The following is a 16234-nucleotide window of genomic DNA, read 5'->3' as shown; positions in this document are numbered from 1 at the left end:
GCTGGGTCCCAGGGCTGAACTTTCCCGCGGGCTCCTTCGGGGGCGCGGACCGAGGTGGGCGTGCGGCGGCCGCTCGGGCTCCCGCGGAGGGGCGCGGGGGGCGTGCGGTCCTACCGGCTGCAGGGGGCGCTGCCTCCCGGCGCAGCTCTTTTTTAAAGGGCCCCCCGGGGCACGTGGCTCGGGACGCAGCTCGCGGCCGCACGGCCGGAGCTCCGAGGCTGGGCGGCACCCGCTCCGCCGCCGCCGCCCGCCCCACGCCTGAGGATCGCAGCCCAGCAAGGACGCAGGCCGCCATGGCCGAGGCGCCGCCCGCGCGGGTAAGCGTCCCGGCTCGCGGACGCCGCCCGAGAAGGGCCGCAGCGGCCGCGTGGCCCAGCGCGAGGGACTCGGCGCGCCCGGCCGCGGGGGGACACTGGCTCCTCTGGCCCGCGCCCTGGCCCGGCCCGGCCGGTTGCCGCCCGCGGCCGCCTGCAGGCCACCGACCCCGCGGCCCAGCTCCAGGCCTGGCGCGCGGGGCCCCGACGGCTCGCGGCGCGCGGCCCGCGACCTGTCCCTCCGGGGCCCTGTGAGGCCGGGCGCCTGCGTCCCGCCCCGACACGGCGACGGATCTTGAGAGTGAACCGAGTAGCTGTGTCCTTGTCCATTGTCTCTCTTGGGGCTCGCGGCCTGATCGGGCAGCGAGGGTGGGTGGCTGAGGCCCGGGACTAGACTGGCCGGCCGAGGCTGCGCACCTCCCCAGCGGGTGTTGAGCCTGGGCCAGGCTTGGACTGTGGATATCTAGTATTCTACTGGATTTTACTTACGAAAGGATACTGGCCCCTGTTTACAACAGGTTTTCATCCCTTTTTTAAAAAAGGATTGCTTTTGCAGTTTTAGAATGCTGGTTTGAAATGTGCAGTATGGCCAATTCAGAGAAAATGATCCTTTGGGCATTTTTGACAGTAGAAAAAAAACCTTGTGAAGGACATTTATCTACTACTATTAACTATTATATCTACTACTGATAGATCTCAGCCAAGTTTCTGAGACCCTCGTTTTCCTGGGTCCTTCTTAAGGAGAACTTTGTCCCTGTGGCTGAGTTTTGAATGTGAGAGAGGGCTGGGCATTCTGCAGGTTTATGACCCTGTTCTTAGGAAACCCCTAGGAGGCCTTTCTGTACCTGCACAGGTGTCATCAGCCCCACCTCGCTGGAGCCTTCTTCAGTACCTTCCTGACTTTTCCTACTCATCTGCATCTTCCCCTCAGCCATCTTGCAGCACCTGAGAGCCAAGAAGCTCCCCAACAGGACAGATTCACTCAGGGACTTTGTCAGCCCATCCTGTCACATTCTTAGGTCTCAAATCTTGGTAGCCAGGAAATGAAATAGTATTTCCATATTACCTACAGCAATCCTCTACATCACCTCTAGATTGCCTATAATTCCTAATACAAGGGGAATGCTGTGTATACAGTTGTTATGCTCTTTTGTTTAGGGAATAATGACTGAATGTACATATTCAGTTCAGACCCAATTTTTTCTTTCCAAATGTTTTTACTTGGGTTTGTAGAATCCTTGGATGTGGAACCTGCAGATACAGAGAGTCAACTGCATTTCTCTACAGAATTTTTCTCTTGGAGAAGGAAGAAACATCAATTTTTTGTGCACCCTGCCTTTACTATGATAGGTGTTCACTCATTATTACTGAATGCATTAATTATTAATTAATTTATTTAATAAATAGTTATCAAACATCTTCTGTGGGTGAGGCACTTTATGAAGCTGGGAGCACAGTGGTAAATGACACACACCCTCATGGGACTTACGTTCACATGGGAGAAAAACCTTAAGGCTGGTGGTGAGTTTAGATTATTAGCCCTATGAAGGAAGAGGCTGACAGGGACTTTTGGTCAGTGCAGCACTTGGGGAAAGGCTCTGTGAGATGGTGTTTAAGCGGTAACTATAAAGGTGAAGGGACTCAGGCCTGGAGAGGTGCATGGGAAAGCCCAGGAGAGGGTGAAGGAGAGCTGGATGCATCCCAGCCATGGAAGGTCATATGGCTGGAGTGTAGCAAATGATGGAGTATGTCAGGTCGGAGGGGCTGGCTGGATATTAAGAAGTTCACATTTTTTCTAGGTGCGCTGGGGAGCTACTGAAGAGTTTTCAGCAAGGACTGAAGTAGTCTAGTTTGTGTTTCAAAAGAGTACTGACTACACTGTGGAAAGTGTATTATGGAGGAGAAGGTTGAAGTGGGGAAACCAGGGGGGTAGAATTGTAGTGGCCCAGCTGAAAGGTGACGGGGCTTGGCGATGGTGGTGGACAAAGAGAAAAGTGAATGGATTTGAGATTATTTCAGTAGTCAAACAAATGGGACTAGCTGTTGATGTAACCATGAAGTGGGCAAGGACACACTGCCACGATGTCAGCCTGTCTTTCCAGAAGGCTTTTAGCAACGCAAACCAGCATTGGGGCATTGTACATGTTCAGTGAGGACTTGCACACCATACTCCCAGCTAAGCTGAGGCCTGCAGGGCTTTTTTTCCAAGCTGCTGAAGAATGATGGAATGCAAGATGGAGGAAAAAAAGGCCATGTGATTATTTCCTAGAGTATCCCTGAGCCAGAGCATGGCCTCATCAACATCATCATCTTAGCCAACTGCTATAACAAAGTATAATAGACTGGTGGCTTAAACAGCAGAAATTTTCCTCCTCACAGTTCTGGAGGCTGGTAGTCCAAAATCACAGTGCCACTGATTTGGTTCCTGGTGGGGAGTCTTCCTGGTTTGCGGTTGGCTGCCTTCTCATCATAGTCTTACACCGTGGAGAAAGATATCATTGCTTTCATGTCTCTTCTTTCAGGGCCACAGTCCTATTCCGCCCACCGTGTGCCTTCCAAAGGCTGCATCTTCAAATGCCATCCATCATATTGGATGTTAGTGCTTCAACATGCAAATCTGGAGGAGACCCAAATATTCAGTCTGTAGCTATCACCGTTGTTTTAGCCCCATCAATACAGGACTCACATTCATTATTTTTTTTTTTAACACAATACCTTTATTTTGTTTGTTTATTTATTTTTATGTGGTGTTGAGGATTGAACCCAGGGCCTCGTGCATGCTAGGCAAGCACTCTACCGCTGAGCCACAACCCCAGCCCCCGTTATTTGTTATGTGAAATACTTTACACTGTTTTTTTACAAAAGATTGTCTCATCATTTTTCAAAATACTATTATGTAGACACTATTGTTCTAGATATTCTATTTTCTAGATGTGGAAATGAATTCTTTGGAAGGTGTTTTAAAAACCAGGCCTAAAGTCAACCAGTGTGGGAGTGTGCCTTGGGAGCTCCTGTGATAAGCCTTGCCCCTTCATTCTCAGGAATGAGAATGGGGAGTCACCTGAGATTGTCGACGCTTTCCTTCTTTGGCTGTTTTTCCTCCTGTTTACCACTGGCCAACACCCTGGTGCAGCCACCATCTCCAGTTACCAGAGCTGGACTCCTGCTTGATGCTCTGGCCTCCTATCTTCTCCACTTTTCCGCTCTTTGGCCAGCAGGATCCCAGATGGGGGCTGCACTGGAGCAGGAGTCATTCTGAGTTTGGAGTTGGAAATTTTGATAAATATAATTTTGGTAATATCTCTCTTTTCTCTTATTTTGAGCAGATTCCAGGGGGGGACAAGCAAATGGAGGACCAGAGACCTCTAACACCTCCGTCGCCCCAACCAGCTGCTGAGAAGAACTCATACCTCTACTCCACAGAGATCACATTGTGGACAGTGGTGGCTGCCATTCAGGCCTTGGAGAAGAAGGTGGATTCCTGCCTGGCCCGCTCGCTGACTCTGGAGGGACGCACTGGGACCGCCGAGAAGAAGCTGGCTGATTGTGAGAAGACGGCCGTGGAGTTCGGCAACCAGCTGGAGGGCAAGTGGGCCGTGCTGGGGACCCTGCTGCAGGAGTACGGGCTGCTGCAGCGGCGGCTGGAGAACATGGAGAACCTGCTGCGCAACAGGAACTTCTGGATCCTTCGGCTGCCCCCTGGCAACAAGGGGGAGGTCCCCAAGGTAGCCTTTGGGTGCACTGGAGTGGGGAGCCCCCTGGGATGTGCCTGTAAGTGTGTGGGTGAGCGAGTGTGACACTTGTGGTTCCAGGTGCCCGTGACCTTTGATGATGTGGCCGTTTACTTCTCCCAGCCTGAGTGGGGCAAGCTGGAGGACTGGCAGAAGGAGCTCTACAAGCATGTGATGAGGGGCAACTATGAGACACTGGTCTCCCTGGGTAAGGATGTGTAGGGGTCTCTGGGCCTTTGTCCGAGGTTGGGCTCTTGCAGTCTGTCTTTGCTTTGCTTCTTTTACTTTGGACATCAGAGCCTCTCCATGGGTATATGGGACCCAGATCTTTACCCATCCTGTCCCTGTTCTGTATGCAGATTATGCCATCTCCAAACCTGACATCCTCACCCGGATAGAGAGAGGAGAGGAGCCTTGTCCTGAAGACCAGCAAAGCAAGGAGAAGGGGACTGAGGAAGAGGCCCCATGTCCAAGGAAGCTGGACACTGGTAAGTGGGTACAAGAGGGAGTGACTGGGGCATAGTGGACCACAGGCTCACCTCCTAGGTGTCCAGATAATCTGAGAACTGGGAAGGGAGCACAGACCCTTATCCCAGAGTGGGCTGCTCTCCAAGGCCACCCCAGGTGGGGGCAGGTGGAAGACTTCCTTTTAGAGCCCTGTGGTTTCAGATCTGTAGGAGGGGTAGTCACAAAGGGAAATGTAGAGCATGGGAACGTTCTTGTTCCATGATAAATAGGGCTGATTATCACTGATGTGACAGTGCAGTGACATCGCCATCACTTCTTGATGTCTTCAGTGCTGTCTGTGTCCACCTGCCCGTTTCTGCTCCCCAGCTTAGCCTGCATCAGGAAGCTGCTGTGGCACTAGGGTTCCTTTGTGAGAAGGGGGCTGGGGCTGGATCCTCCTATAGCCAGTCTCCAAAGGTGACACTGCCTATCAGAATCCTCTGGGGGACTCTTTTTATCTTTTCTTTTTTGCAGTGCTGGTTATTGAACCTGGGGCCTGGTACATGCCAGACAAGCACTCTACCACTGAGTCATGTCCCCAGCTCTGGGGACCATTTTTGAATATAAAAAACAAATAAATGAAAGCAGAGAGAACAAGACAGTAAACCTCCAAATTATTGCTGGGACCTAACATGATCTTGTTTCTTCAACATTTACTTCATCTGTCTCTTTCCTTTTAGTACACACAGCCATGATACCATTTTTATACCCCTTCCCCTAAAAAAACAAAACAAAACAAAACAACAACTAATGATTGGTCCTTGTTCTCTTTCCCTCAACAATGTTTTCAGTAGGGTTTGGACCCTAATCTCATAACCCAAAGTCCATGCATTGCATTTGATTTATAAGTGACTTTTTTTTTTCTTGGTGCTGGAGATCAAACCCAGGGCCTCTTGCATGGCAGTCTAGTGCTCTACCACTGAGCTACATCCCCAGCCTGTTTCTTAAATCTATAAAAAGTCATCCCCCTTTTCAACAGCTTCATTGAGATATAATTTATACACCATAGAATTTCTCTATTAAAGCGTACAATTCAGTGGTTCTTGGTATATTAAGAGATGTGCAACCATCACCACAATCTAACTTTAGAACTTGTGTGTCCAATCAAAAGAGACCCTTGGGGCTGGAGTTGTGGCTCCGTAGTAGTAGAGCACTTGCCTAGCATGTGTGAGGCACTGGGTTCGATTCTCAGGACCACATATAAATAAGTGAATAAAATAAATGTCCATCAACATCTAAAAAAAAAAAGAGAGACATGTACCCATTAGTAGTCACTCCCTGCTGCCCTCTCTCCTGCCCAGGCCCTCTCAGCCACTAGCCTGCCTTCTGCCTCTGTGGAATTTGCCTATTCTGATGTGTGACATAAATGTGATCATATAATATGACCCTTTGTGTCTGTCTTCTTTCACTGAGCATAATGTTTTCAAAGTTCATCCATGTTGTAGTCTGTGTGAGTGCTTCATTTCTCCTGTGACTGAATAATATTCCATTTTGTGGACATACCACACTTTGTTTAATCATTCATTAGCTGATAGACACCACCCATGCCATTTATTTTTTGTCATTTTATTGTCATTTATCTGTGTGTGTGTGTGTGTGTGTGTGTGTGTGTGTGTGTTACAGTGGATCAATCCCAGGACTTTGCATATACTAGGCAAGTTCTCTACACTGGGTTACACCCCCAGCCCTTTTAAAAAGTTTTAATTTTGAGACAGGGTCTCACAGGCCTCAAACTTACTGTCCTCTAGCCTAACCCTCCCAAGCAGCTGGGATTACAGGTGTGCACCACTGTGTCTGGCTTATTTTACATCTTTTTAATGCTATTGTTTCCCACATTTTGGATTTGGTGTCATTAACATGGTCTCTTATTTCTTGCATTTCCTACAGATTGGGAGGTGGATTAGCAGTTTATGTAGACTCAGGTTCCGTGTTTTTGACAAGACTTCTTCAGAGGTGTTGCTGTGTGCCCCTTACTCCTGTGGGCCAGCAGGCGCTGGGGTCTGGCTGTCTTTTTTATTATTGAGATCGTCAGCTTCATGCTTCTGTTATGAAGTTTCTGTCAGCTTTTCACCAGTGACTTTAATTAGCCATGGAGATTGCTGCCTGGCTTCATTATTTCATTAAGGGTAGCAAAATAGTGAAAGTGTCATTACTACTGTTCTTAAAAGCTAAAGCTCTTTTGTGATGAATAGTTCCTCTAATCAATCCTTTTAGTTACCCTGAACTATATAGTACAGAAGAGGCAGGATAGATGCTTCACTCTTTCCTACATCAGTTTTTTGAATGATGACTTTTCTGTCTTTGTAGCCTCCAAAGGCGGCCAAAGGCTTGGGCTTTTTGTTTTGTTTGTTTTCAAGTATTATGACTTCTCAGATTTTTAAATATTTTGTTTGTGTCAGTCCTTTGTAGCCATTATTTTCATATTTAAATTGTACCATCTTTGGCAAGTGGAATCGTTTTCAAGTTTTGCCCAGAGGTCATTTTAACATGACCTTGATGAGTTTCTGATACCTTAAGATACATGAGATTTGTTTTGTGTATTTCCTGCCCTGGGCCTGGAATCAGTTTCTCTAAGGATTTTCTGTTTTGTCTGGGGAAGAAACCCAGGGCGTGCTGTGCAAGTGCTCTGCCACTGATGTCCACCCAGCCCCTCGTCAAGAAGTTTTTATTGTTTTTAGTGAAGCACAGTATTGAGACACCCTAGATGAGTGCTAGTTATGAATTTTAGGTGTTACTTCTGGGTGTTTTTTTCTGTTTATATCCCTGTTAACCATTTGTGTGGCTGTTTTTGTTCGTGTCTTATGTTTTTCTCTTGGAATGTTAGATAGACCTAGTTGATTTGCTGTCTCCATGAGGGCTGGAACTTTGCCTTATTCACTGACTATGTGCTGCCTGCTTACTGGTTTATTATAAAGGATACAGGTGAAGAGAGACAAAGGGTGAAACCTGGGGGAAGGGCACAGGGCTTTGACTCCCTCTCTGTTGTGCCACCATCCAGGGACCTGCATGTGTTTAGCTATCTGGAAGCCCTGAAAATATGCATTTGGGGGTGGGGTACTAGGGATTGAACTCAGGGGCACTTGACCACTGAGCTACTACATCCCCAGTCCTATTTTGTATTTTGTTTAGAGACGGGGTCTCACTGAATTGCTTAGTACCTTGCTTTTTCTGAGGCTGGCTTTGAACTCTTGATCCTCCTGCCTCAGCCTCCTGAGCTGCTGGGATTACAGGTGGGTGCCACCATGCCTGGCAAAAATATGCATTTTTGAAAAGAAATGAGTTCATATAGACATTCCTGATTCAGATTTAATCTTTGATTTTATAAACTTGAATATAACTTTTTTTAAAATTTTACATTGTAATGTTACATTCCCACCTTTATTAGCATAATAACTTATTTGAGTCTTTTTATTTCCGATCCCAACATTTAATTATTCTATAGTATCTATAATTTCAAAATAATGTATCCAGTATTACTATTAATGTTTAGGCTTTTGTTTGCAAAATAAATAAGCCCTCTTATAGGGAAATTATTAAAGTAAACTTGTGTCCTCTTGCCCTCTAATATGGGTCTCCATGCTCAGAACATTTCCATTTAAAAAAGAAAGAAAAGATTTGTACATTGCCAAACTTAACTCTAGGCACATCATTTTTTTTTTAAATTTATTTATTTATTTTTTCATCTTCCATACATTTGATTCAAATGAGTTATGCATTTCCATTTTTACCCTAAATACAGATTGCAGAATCACATCAGTTACACATTCACAATGTTTACATAATACCATATTAGTGACTGTTGTATTCTGCTGACTTTCCTATCCCCTACTATCCCCCCTCCCCTCCCCTCTCATCTTCCCTCTCTACCTCATCTGTTGTTGTTCCATTCTCTCCCTTCCCCCCCTTTCCCCTCACAACCTTGTATATGTGATTTCGTATAAAAATGAGGGTGTCCTTCCGTTTCCATGCACTTTCCCTTCTCTCTCCCTTTCCCTCCTATCACTCGTCTCAGTTTAATGTTAATATTTTCCTCATGCTCTTTCCCTCTGTTCAGTTCTTAGTTGCTCTCCTTAAATCAAAGAAGACATTTGGCATTTGTTTTTTAAGGATTGGCTAGCTTCACTTAGCATAATCTGCTCTAATGCCATTCATTTCCCTGAAAATTCAATGATTTTGTCATTTTTTAGTGCTGCATAATACTCCATTGTGTATAGATGCCACATTTTTTTTATCCATTCATCTATTGAAGGGCATCTAGGTTGGTTCCACAGTCTGGCTATTGTGAATTGTAGGCACATCATTTTTATCGTTCTCTGGGTCTGTTTTTTCTGTCCCTAAGGAACTGAGGGTCTGCCTGCACCAGGGACAGAAGTGTCAATGGCAAAATCCAGGTTATCTTGAAGAGGATACAGCTCTCTCTCCTGCTGTGCTTTCAAAATAATAGCCTCTCCACCTCTCTTTGGGGCCTCTCTTTGCTTCCCTCACTTAGTGGGATGTGGGGGAGGGGCCTGGTGACCAGGGAACACATGGTTCTTCTGATGACCAGAGTGCATCTTGGGCACCCCTCTGCTTAGAGCACCACAGTGTGCAGCACTGCTCTGGCTCTGAGGGTGCTGTTCTTTTTTTTTTTTTTTTTGGTACCAGGAATTGGGCTCAGGGGCACTCGACCACTGAGCTACATCCCCAGCCCTGCTTTGTATTTTATTTAGAGACTGGATCTCACTGAGTTACTTAGGGCCTTGCTTTTGCTGAGGCTGGGTTTGAACTTGCCATCCTCCTGCCTCAGCCTCCTGAGCCACTGGGATTGCAGGTGTGTGCCACTGCGCCCGGCTTAGTGCTGTTCTCTTGTTCACTCTGCATCCCCAAATCTAACTGCACCAGGATTTAGCTCTCCTTTCCACTGTCATTAAGTCACTTTCTATCCTTGGAGTTCTTGAGAACTGTCAGGATTTCATATTTTGATTTGGACCTTTCTTTTTCTCACTCTTGAGGCTTGATCTTGCACAGCCTCACGTCCGTGATGCTTTGGCTGGTTTATGGGGATGGGCACTGGGTTTCTCTTTGTTCTAGGAAGGGTCCAAAGATGAGGTTTCGGATGACCCACTGACATTTTTAGGATCGCTGCCGACACTGTCCCGTTTGTCAGGCTTTCTATGGAAGCTGATGACTATTCTGTAGATAAAGTCTGCTGAACAATGTGACCAATTGGTATCCAAGGTCGTGCCCTTGTTCAAGAGGGGAATTGGTAGCAGCATTACCAGTTACAAATCCAGCTGAATTCTTCTTTTTCCCCTCTGATTTCACTCAGTTGGTGTTAATTTGAAAAGAATGCCATTGGAGGGCAAGCAGACAGGCCCTGCTTGGGTTGCTTTTGTCTCTGACGAATCTTTGTTCTCTGGATCCTGCAATTCCGGAACAGCCACTGTGGGTTCCGGTGTGGAGGGAGCCTCTTTCCCGTGGTTCTGGATTGCCTGTGCACATCTGTGCTGTCTGACTGCTCACGGCACTCAGCACACATGGCCTGGTGCTGTAGGCCTCCGACTGAACTTGTGTTGGATGGTAGATTCATCGTCAGCCTTTCACTCATCATGCATTTCATTCTCTTCGTAGGTATTTTCCTTAAAAAAAAAAAAAAAAAAAAAAAAGAAGCAGAGTTCCATTTCTTGTGGGAGGGGCACACGTGACATGTGCTCATTTGGGGGCTTATGATTTGACAACTTCAGTGATGGCTGAGCTGTTGTGACTTGCTGGGAGGCAAGCCTCGACAGACATTTTGTGTAGACTTGAATAAGAGGACAAGTGTAGGGTGAAGCATTGTCTCAAAAGGGAATACTTCACCTTTGGAAACTCGGGAACCTTCAGGGCCACATGTGCAGTGTATATCTTCTGCCATGCCGTTGGGCTCTCTGATGCTGTGGAGAGCGGGCTGGAGTGGGGCCCAGCTGCCACCATGATGGCTGGTGGAATAGACAATACTGTGTTTCCTCTCCCTACCCTAAACAGCAGTCCTCTGTCATGTCCTGGCTGCTAATCCTGTGTCAATGATCACACTATGCAGTCCTCCTGGACATGAGGCTCTAGAGGAGAATCTAGCGGCTGGATGACGGGTGAAGCCATCTCATCATCCCACTCAGTGTTTGGTCTGATGTCCCAGGTCCCTGGGACTCTGCATTTACACACTTCCCAGAGGGTCCCTGGCCATCTGTTTGGGAGATCTCCATGTTGTTCTCAGTGTCACTGGTTTGCATTCCTTAGGTCTCCTTCCATGTCCAGAGCAAGTCCCCAGCCCAGTCAGCCATGCCCAGGAGGAGCCCGAAGAAGGGCAGGCCCCTCAACACCAACAGAACGAAGAAGCAGAAGTGACCCCACCCAGGCTGGGCACTGGTGAGTGAGGGCAGCCAGGACAGCAACAAGAATGTCTTCTGGCAGTGCATGAGTACCAAACACAAGCCATGCTAGAAGTTCAGCAGGAAAGATAGCTGGGGATGTGACTGGGCTGAGCTGGACGGGCTCCTGGGAAAGGGGCTCCTGAGGTAGACCCTAAAAGAAGGTAGGTTTTGGGTTTTCGGTGCAAGAAAATATCTGCATGGAGCTTTTGGGGAGGGATGTGGATTGAGCCTCTTGGGGCTTCTTCCAGTGGTCCTGTCAGTAAGGCAGTATGTCTCATGCCTAGCACAGTGCTGGGTGGCAGGCATGTTGTAGGTGTCAGTAAACATCCTCTTTCTGAAGACCTGCTGAGAACACTGGCTTAAGTCACCTCTCCCAAGTTCTGTTTGCTTCTGTTCACAGGCAGTTCCTGCCATCCTCAGCTGGAACTGTAACTCAGAGGACACTGAGCAGAGCATGTGGCCTCTAATGCCATGAGAGTCCCTTTCTGTCTCAGCGCACACTGGCTCCTCTGGCTCCTCCTCCCTCTTCTTCCTTCTTGCAGCTGGCCCAGCTTCAGTGTGTTGCCTTCTCCCCACCGTGGTTTCTTTGTATTTCCCCCACTGAATGTGGCCCTCTGCAGGTAGAAGTGAAATCCCTTCCTCCCTGTGTGCTCCTTCCTGGCCAGTGTATAAGTTTGGGCTCAGCTCATGGATCAGTCAGGTGGGACCTTCTCAGATGGAGGAGGACAGTATCCCTGCCCATCGCAGACCTGAGACTCTGCTCTGAGGCCTCCCCAAACCCTCCTTCCTTTTGAGGACCATCAGGGTGATAGTCAGCTGCAAAGGGACAAATTGTGAGCCTAAGTTTGCGGGGGGATTATGGTTGTGGCCTTCATATCTCTCTTCTTACCTCTGCAATCAACTGGACTGAGGCCTGGGGGTCTCTGTTCCTGGCAGGCCCTTGGGTATGGCCAGAGCCTGCTGAAGAGGTGGTCATGCCACTCTGTAAGAACCCCATGTCAGGAAAGGCCCCATGGGATTCTCTGTCTTGCAGGACCTCCAGCAAACACCAGCATTTTGTCCTCAATTAAACAGGAGGGAGAATCTTCAGAGGGGGAGTCACCAGCTTCCCCTCCCAGGGACATCATGTCCAGTCTGGGGCCAGGTGAGTAAATAGGCAGCACCTGTCACCACGGCAGAGCCTCACACAGCTCAGGGGGCCCTTTGGGAGTAGCAGGGGTCTGGGGATGAGATCTGGTGAAGGGCTTCATCCTGAGGCTTCCCTCCTCCTTCCCTCCCCAGGTGTGACCCACAGGCCCAGTCAGCCTGTGGTCCTAGTCTTCTCCCTTGGTCTGGGCTGGCTGGGACTCCCCCGCTGGGAATAGGCTGCAGGCTACCAGCCTGTGGTCAAGGGTGACCAAAAGGATGTTCCGCTTTGATTCCAGCCTCACAGCAACCCTGTGGAGTGACCCCGGCTTTCAGCCTTTATTTTATTTATAGATATGTGATGCTGAGAATCAAATCCAGTACCTCACACATGCTAGGCAAGCGCTTTGCCACTGAGCCCCAGCCCCAGCCCGAGAGTAAGCTTTTTGCTATTATCCTGGTGGCTCTGGCCTCACTCAGTCCTGCCTGAGTCAGGGGATACCTGCACTGAGACCCAGGCAGGAATCATAGGCTGCCTTACAGGGTGCTCTCTGCACACAGAAAGCAGGGTGTGGACAGGTAGTAGGGATTGGCCCATTTGTTATGTGGATGAGGGATTGTGTGAGGTTAATTCACTGGCCTCCTCCAGGCTACTGGGGTCTCTCACCTCGTCCTGAGGTAATAGGGGTCCACTGGCTCCTTGTGCTTTACAGATCATAACTACTGACTTCAGAACTCTTAGGGTCCTGCCAACTCCTCTGCCATGGCCCAGTATCTCTCTTCCACCTTCCCACCTACCTATCTCCTACCATCTGTCTTCTGACCCCATGGACTATCTGGCAGCTGTTTTTTTGTGGCTTACTTTCCTCTCTCCTGGTTCCCCAGCTCAGCCTCCAGGAGTGAGGAGTAAGATAGCAAACAGGACTGAATGATGGGACAGGGCAGTGCCTGCTTGGTGAGGCCCCATGAGCAGGACCCCTTCCCATGTTGTGGGCCCTTGGAGGAGAAAGGATTCAGGGGAGGTGGGAGTAGGACTTGGAACCAACATAGATTCCTTTGCCAGGTGGTGGTGGCATGGCCATCAAGACAGAAGCTCAGTCTGAGGACGAGATGGTGCCTGAGCAGCTCCGCCTGGGGTCCCCAAGCCGGACCAAGTGTAGAACACCTAGAGGGCCTAGGAACAGGACTGGAGGCCCTAGGCGGCATCACGCCCAGGGGAGGCCAAGGGTGCGCACTGGGGAGCCTCGGCCACCGGGGGCCATTGGGGAGACACCCCGCGTACTCCCTCGCCGGCGGGAACGGACCTTCCCCTGCCCTGACTGTGGGCAGAGCTTCCGCTTGAAGATTAACTTGACAATCCATCAAAGGACTCACGTGGAGGAGGAGCACAGGGAAGCTCCCAGGGGCTCACCCACCAGATGGGGGGAAGGCCACTCTACGCTGGAGCCAGGGGAAGTGGTAGTGCCTGGCCCTGTCATCCGCTGGCTCCCCGAGGAGCCCGCGGGTCACCATTCCCTGGGAGGGCGTGCCTTCATGGGGCGGAGGCCCACAGCCACCAAGATTTACCACTGCAGTGAATGCCTGCGCTTTTTCCAGCAGCGGAAGAGCCTGCTGCTTCACCAGCGCCTGCACACAGGCAACAATCAGGGCTGGCCTGCCTGTCCCTACTGTGGCAAGGCCTTCCGCCGGCCCTCGGACCTCTTGCGTCACCAGCGTATCCACACTGGTGAGCGACCCTACCAGTGCCCCCAGTGTGGCCGGGCCTTCAACCGAAATCACCACCTGGCTGTGCACATGCAGACTCATGCCCGGCATCGGGTGGGCCTGCATTTCCCTGTGCCCTCTGCAGGCCAGGGGAGCTCACCCCCGCAGGGTCGCAGCCATGCAGAGGAGGGCTGACCAGGCAGGAGCCTGCAGGGCATCCTCTTGTCTTCCTGCATCCCTGGCAGGACCTGTGCTCTATCTCTTAGGGGCTTTCCCTTGTGCCTGATGCTGGTCCCTTATTCTGGGATGTCTTGGAGAGAGTTGTTTTTTTTATTATTTCCCTTATTCAAATGGAAAGCAGTGGCCCTTTTGATGATACCATATATATGCGACAAGGTACCTCTACTTTCTCTTTCCTAAGGGTGTCACTCTGTGCTATCTTTTTCTACATTCTTGACCTGCAAAGGGTCCCTGAAGGCTTAAACCACACCAGTTTTTGGTGTAGCTTTTGACTGGTGCTACAGTCAAGATGATCAGAGACTGTGGTCCTTTCAGAATGGACCATAGAGACTTCAGGGACTGGGAGTGACTGCACAGAGGTCTGTCTGCGCTCCACATGAGAAAACAGCAGAGAGAACAGGACACGAGAAGGCACTCGGAATTTGCATTTTCTACTTTTGTTTGCTTGAGACTTTTTTTCTTTGAATGAAGACTTTGTAATGTGTTTGTAAGCGTTGTGTGTAGTTGCAAAGAGGACCAGGAGCTCCTGAGGGCAGGAATTCTGCCACTTCCTTTGTGGGTCTGGCAGGGCAGGAAGAGGGTTTTGATGGGCAGAATTTGGCTGCTGTCTTAGAAGCAGAGCTTCTCTCCAGGTGTATGTTTCTGAGCTCCGAGTAACTCCCAGTCTTCCTAGTCCTTCCCTCACAGGGCAATCTCATCTGTTATTTACTTTTGATATCAGTTAAAAGAGGAAAGGAAATCAGGTGTGGATGGCCTCCCCTGCCAGATCTCAGGATTCATAGGTGTGCATGATCCATTGACTGGACCCAGAAGATGCCTTGAGGGTGCTGCAGAGTCTTGTGAGTCCAAGACCTTCCTCAAGGGGAAGACTGACTGGGGGAGGCTGGGGAGTCTGCCTGGACTCTCCAGGCCTCGTTTCTCCTGGTAAAGAATTTGGAGTCTGGTGCTGAGTAGGGCTAGGAGGTTGGGGAATCCTTCAGCCCCCTCTAGGCTCACATTCCTTGTCTGTCAAAGGGTAACAGCTCCAGTGCATCCCACTTCATCTAGGAGCTGTTGGCACTGAATTTAGAGACTGCACAAATACGATGCTTGGTGATATTCTTATTTTCAAGTTCAGGGCTTCCTTTTTTTTTTTTTTTCCCCAGTGATTTCCTGCTCAGGCAGAACCCCCCGGGAAGAGTGAGGGTTAGTGCCCTTGTACCAAAGCATCGGTCCATGACCTGTTTTTAATAGTATGCTATTGTCAGGCTGCTCAGAGAAGTCTTGATGCCTAGTTTCTCATATTCCTTAATCACACCACCTTGGGTGCTGCCTGAAGACCAGCTGGCTGTGGGTTCTGGGTTCCTGGCAACTTCCTGTTGTCCTCACCCCTTTTCCAAAGTCCCTAATGGAGTTGGGGGCAGATGGTAACGTTGCCATCATCCCTGGGAAAGGGGAAGGATAAAAGTCTGACAGGTTAGGCAAGATCCTGAAGAGGCACCACCTGCTTGAGGCTCCTGCTTGTCTGGAGCCCCACAAGTCAGAGACAAATGTCAGCAAGTGCGCAGGCAGGATGTGGTACAAGTGTGGCTGCTCAGCTTAACCCTCAGCTACAAGAGCTAGGCTCAGATATTCTGGTGGTGTCTCAGGGCTCAGAATTTTAAATTCTAAAATTTTAAATGCTAAATGCACTCTGTAAATACAAGCATTCAATTGCAAGGCTCAGGTGTTTTTCCCTTTTCTTATTTTCAAAGCATTCAGTGCTCAGCTCTGGGCTAGGCATATGGGGTTTGCCCTGTCACTCAATATGACGTGTTTAAAGAATGCTCCTTAGGTTGAAATGAACAGTGGAGGCTACAAGGTGCAGTAGCCCAGTGGTGCCCCACAATCGGGAGGTGGGAGCCCTGGTTGGGTCCCAGCGTCCTCATTTGTGAAACAAAGAAGTGGTTGGGTCTTAAGATTCCTTAACAACTGTGAAGGTGGCAGTCTCCTGCTTTAATCGGTGCTTAATAAACATGTTGGCATAAATGATTGTGCACGTGACCTGGTTTCTTCTTTGTAGGAAGTGAGCGGCCGCACTGGCCAGCCACAGCTGGCGACGCCCGTGGGTTGCCTGGCCCGGGTAAGGGCAGCCCCTGCACCCCACACTCACACCTGCCCTCGCGCGCAAGGCCGGGGCGCATGCTGCGGGACGAGCTTCCCGGCCAGCCAATGAGGCGCAGACTCCGGGCCGCAGGGGCCTTAC

The 16234-nt window shown here is 49.5% G+C and overlaps 1 protein-coding gene across 1 annotated transcript; it reads left to right on the top strand.

The window, feature by feature from the left end:
* Positions 1 to 204: 204 nt before the first annotated feature.
* On the top strand, positions 205 to 16017 carry Znf783 (zinc finger protein 783). The gene is made up of 7 exons (XM_076832174.2): positions 205 to 317; positions 3641 to 4039; positions 4127 to 4253; positions 4405 to 4533; positions 10808 to 10936; positions 11975 to 12085; positions 13130 to 16017. Exons 1-7 carry the CDS (start codon positions 294 to 296, stop codon positions 13963 to 13965), a joined length of 1755 nt encoding a protein of 584 aa, XP_076688289.2. The 5' UTR covers positions 205 to 293; the 3' UTR covers positions 13966 to 16017.
* Positions 16018 to 16234: the final 217 nt, after the last annotated feature.

The sequence above is a fragment of the Callospermophilus lateralis genome, chromosome 1, assembly GCF_048772815.1.
Source record: "Callospermophilus lateralis isolate mCalLat2 chromosome 1, mCalLat2.hap1, whole genome shotgun sequence".
In the NCBI taxonomy this organism is placed as follows: domain Eukaryota; kingdom Metazoa; phylum Chordata; class Mammalia; order Rodentia; family Sciuridae; genus Callospermophilus; species Callospermophilus lateralis.
Note: the sequence above shows the minus strand (reverse complement) of the source record. Positions and strands in the feature narration are given on the sequence as shown.

Bases quoted from the DNA above. Each gene is read 5' to 3' on its own strand.
- Znf783 (XM_076832174.2), top strand. From the start codon at position 294: ATGGCCGAGGCGCCGCCCGCGCGG. The intron at 4,040-4,126 runs GTAGCCTTTGGG...TTGTGGTTCCAG, and splicing joins ACAAGGGGGAGGTCCCCAAG to GTGCCCGTGACCTTTGATGA. The intron at 4,534-10,807 runs GTAAGTGGGTAC...TGCATTCCTTAG, and splicing joins TCCAAGGAAGCTGGACACTG to GTCTCCTTCCATGTCCAGAG.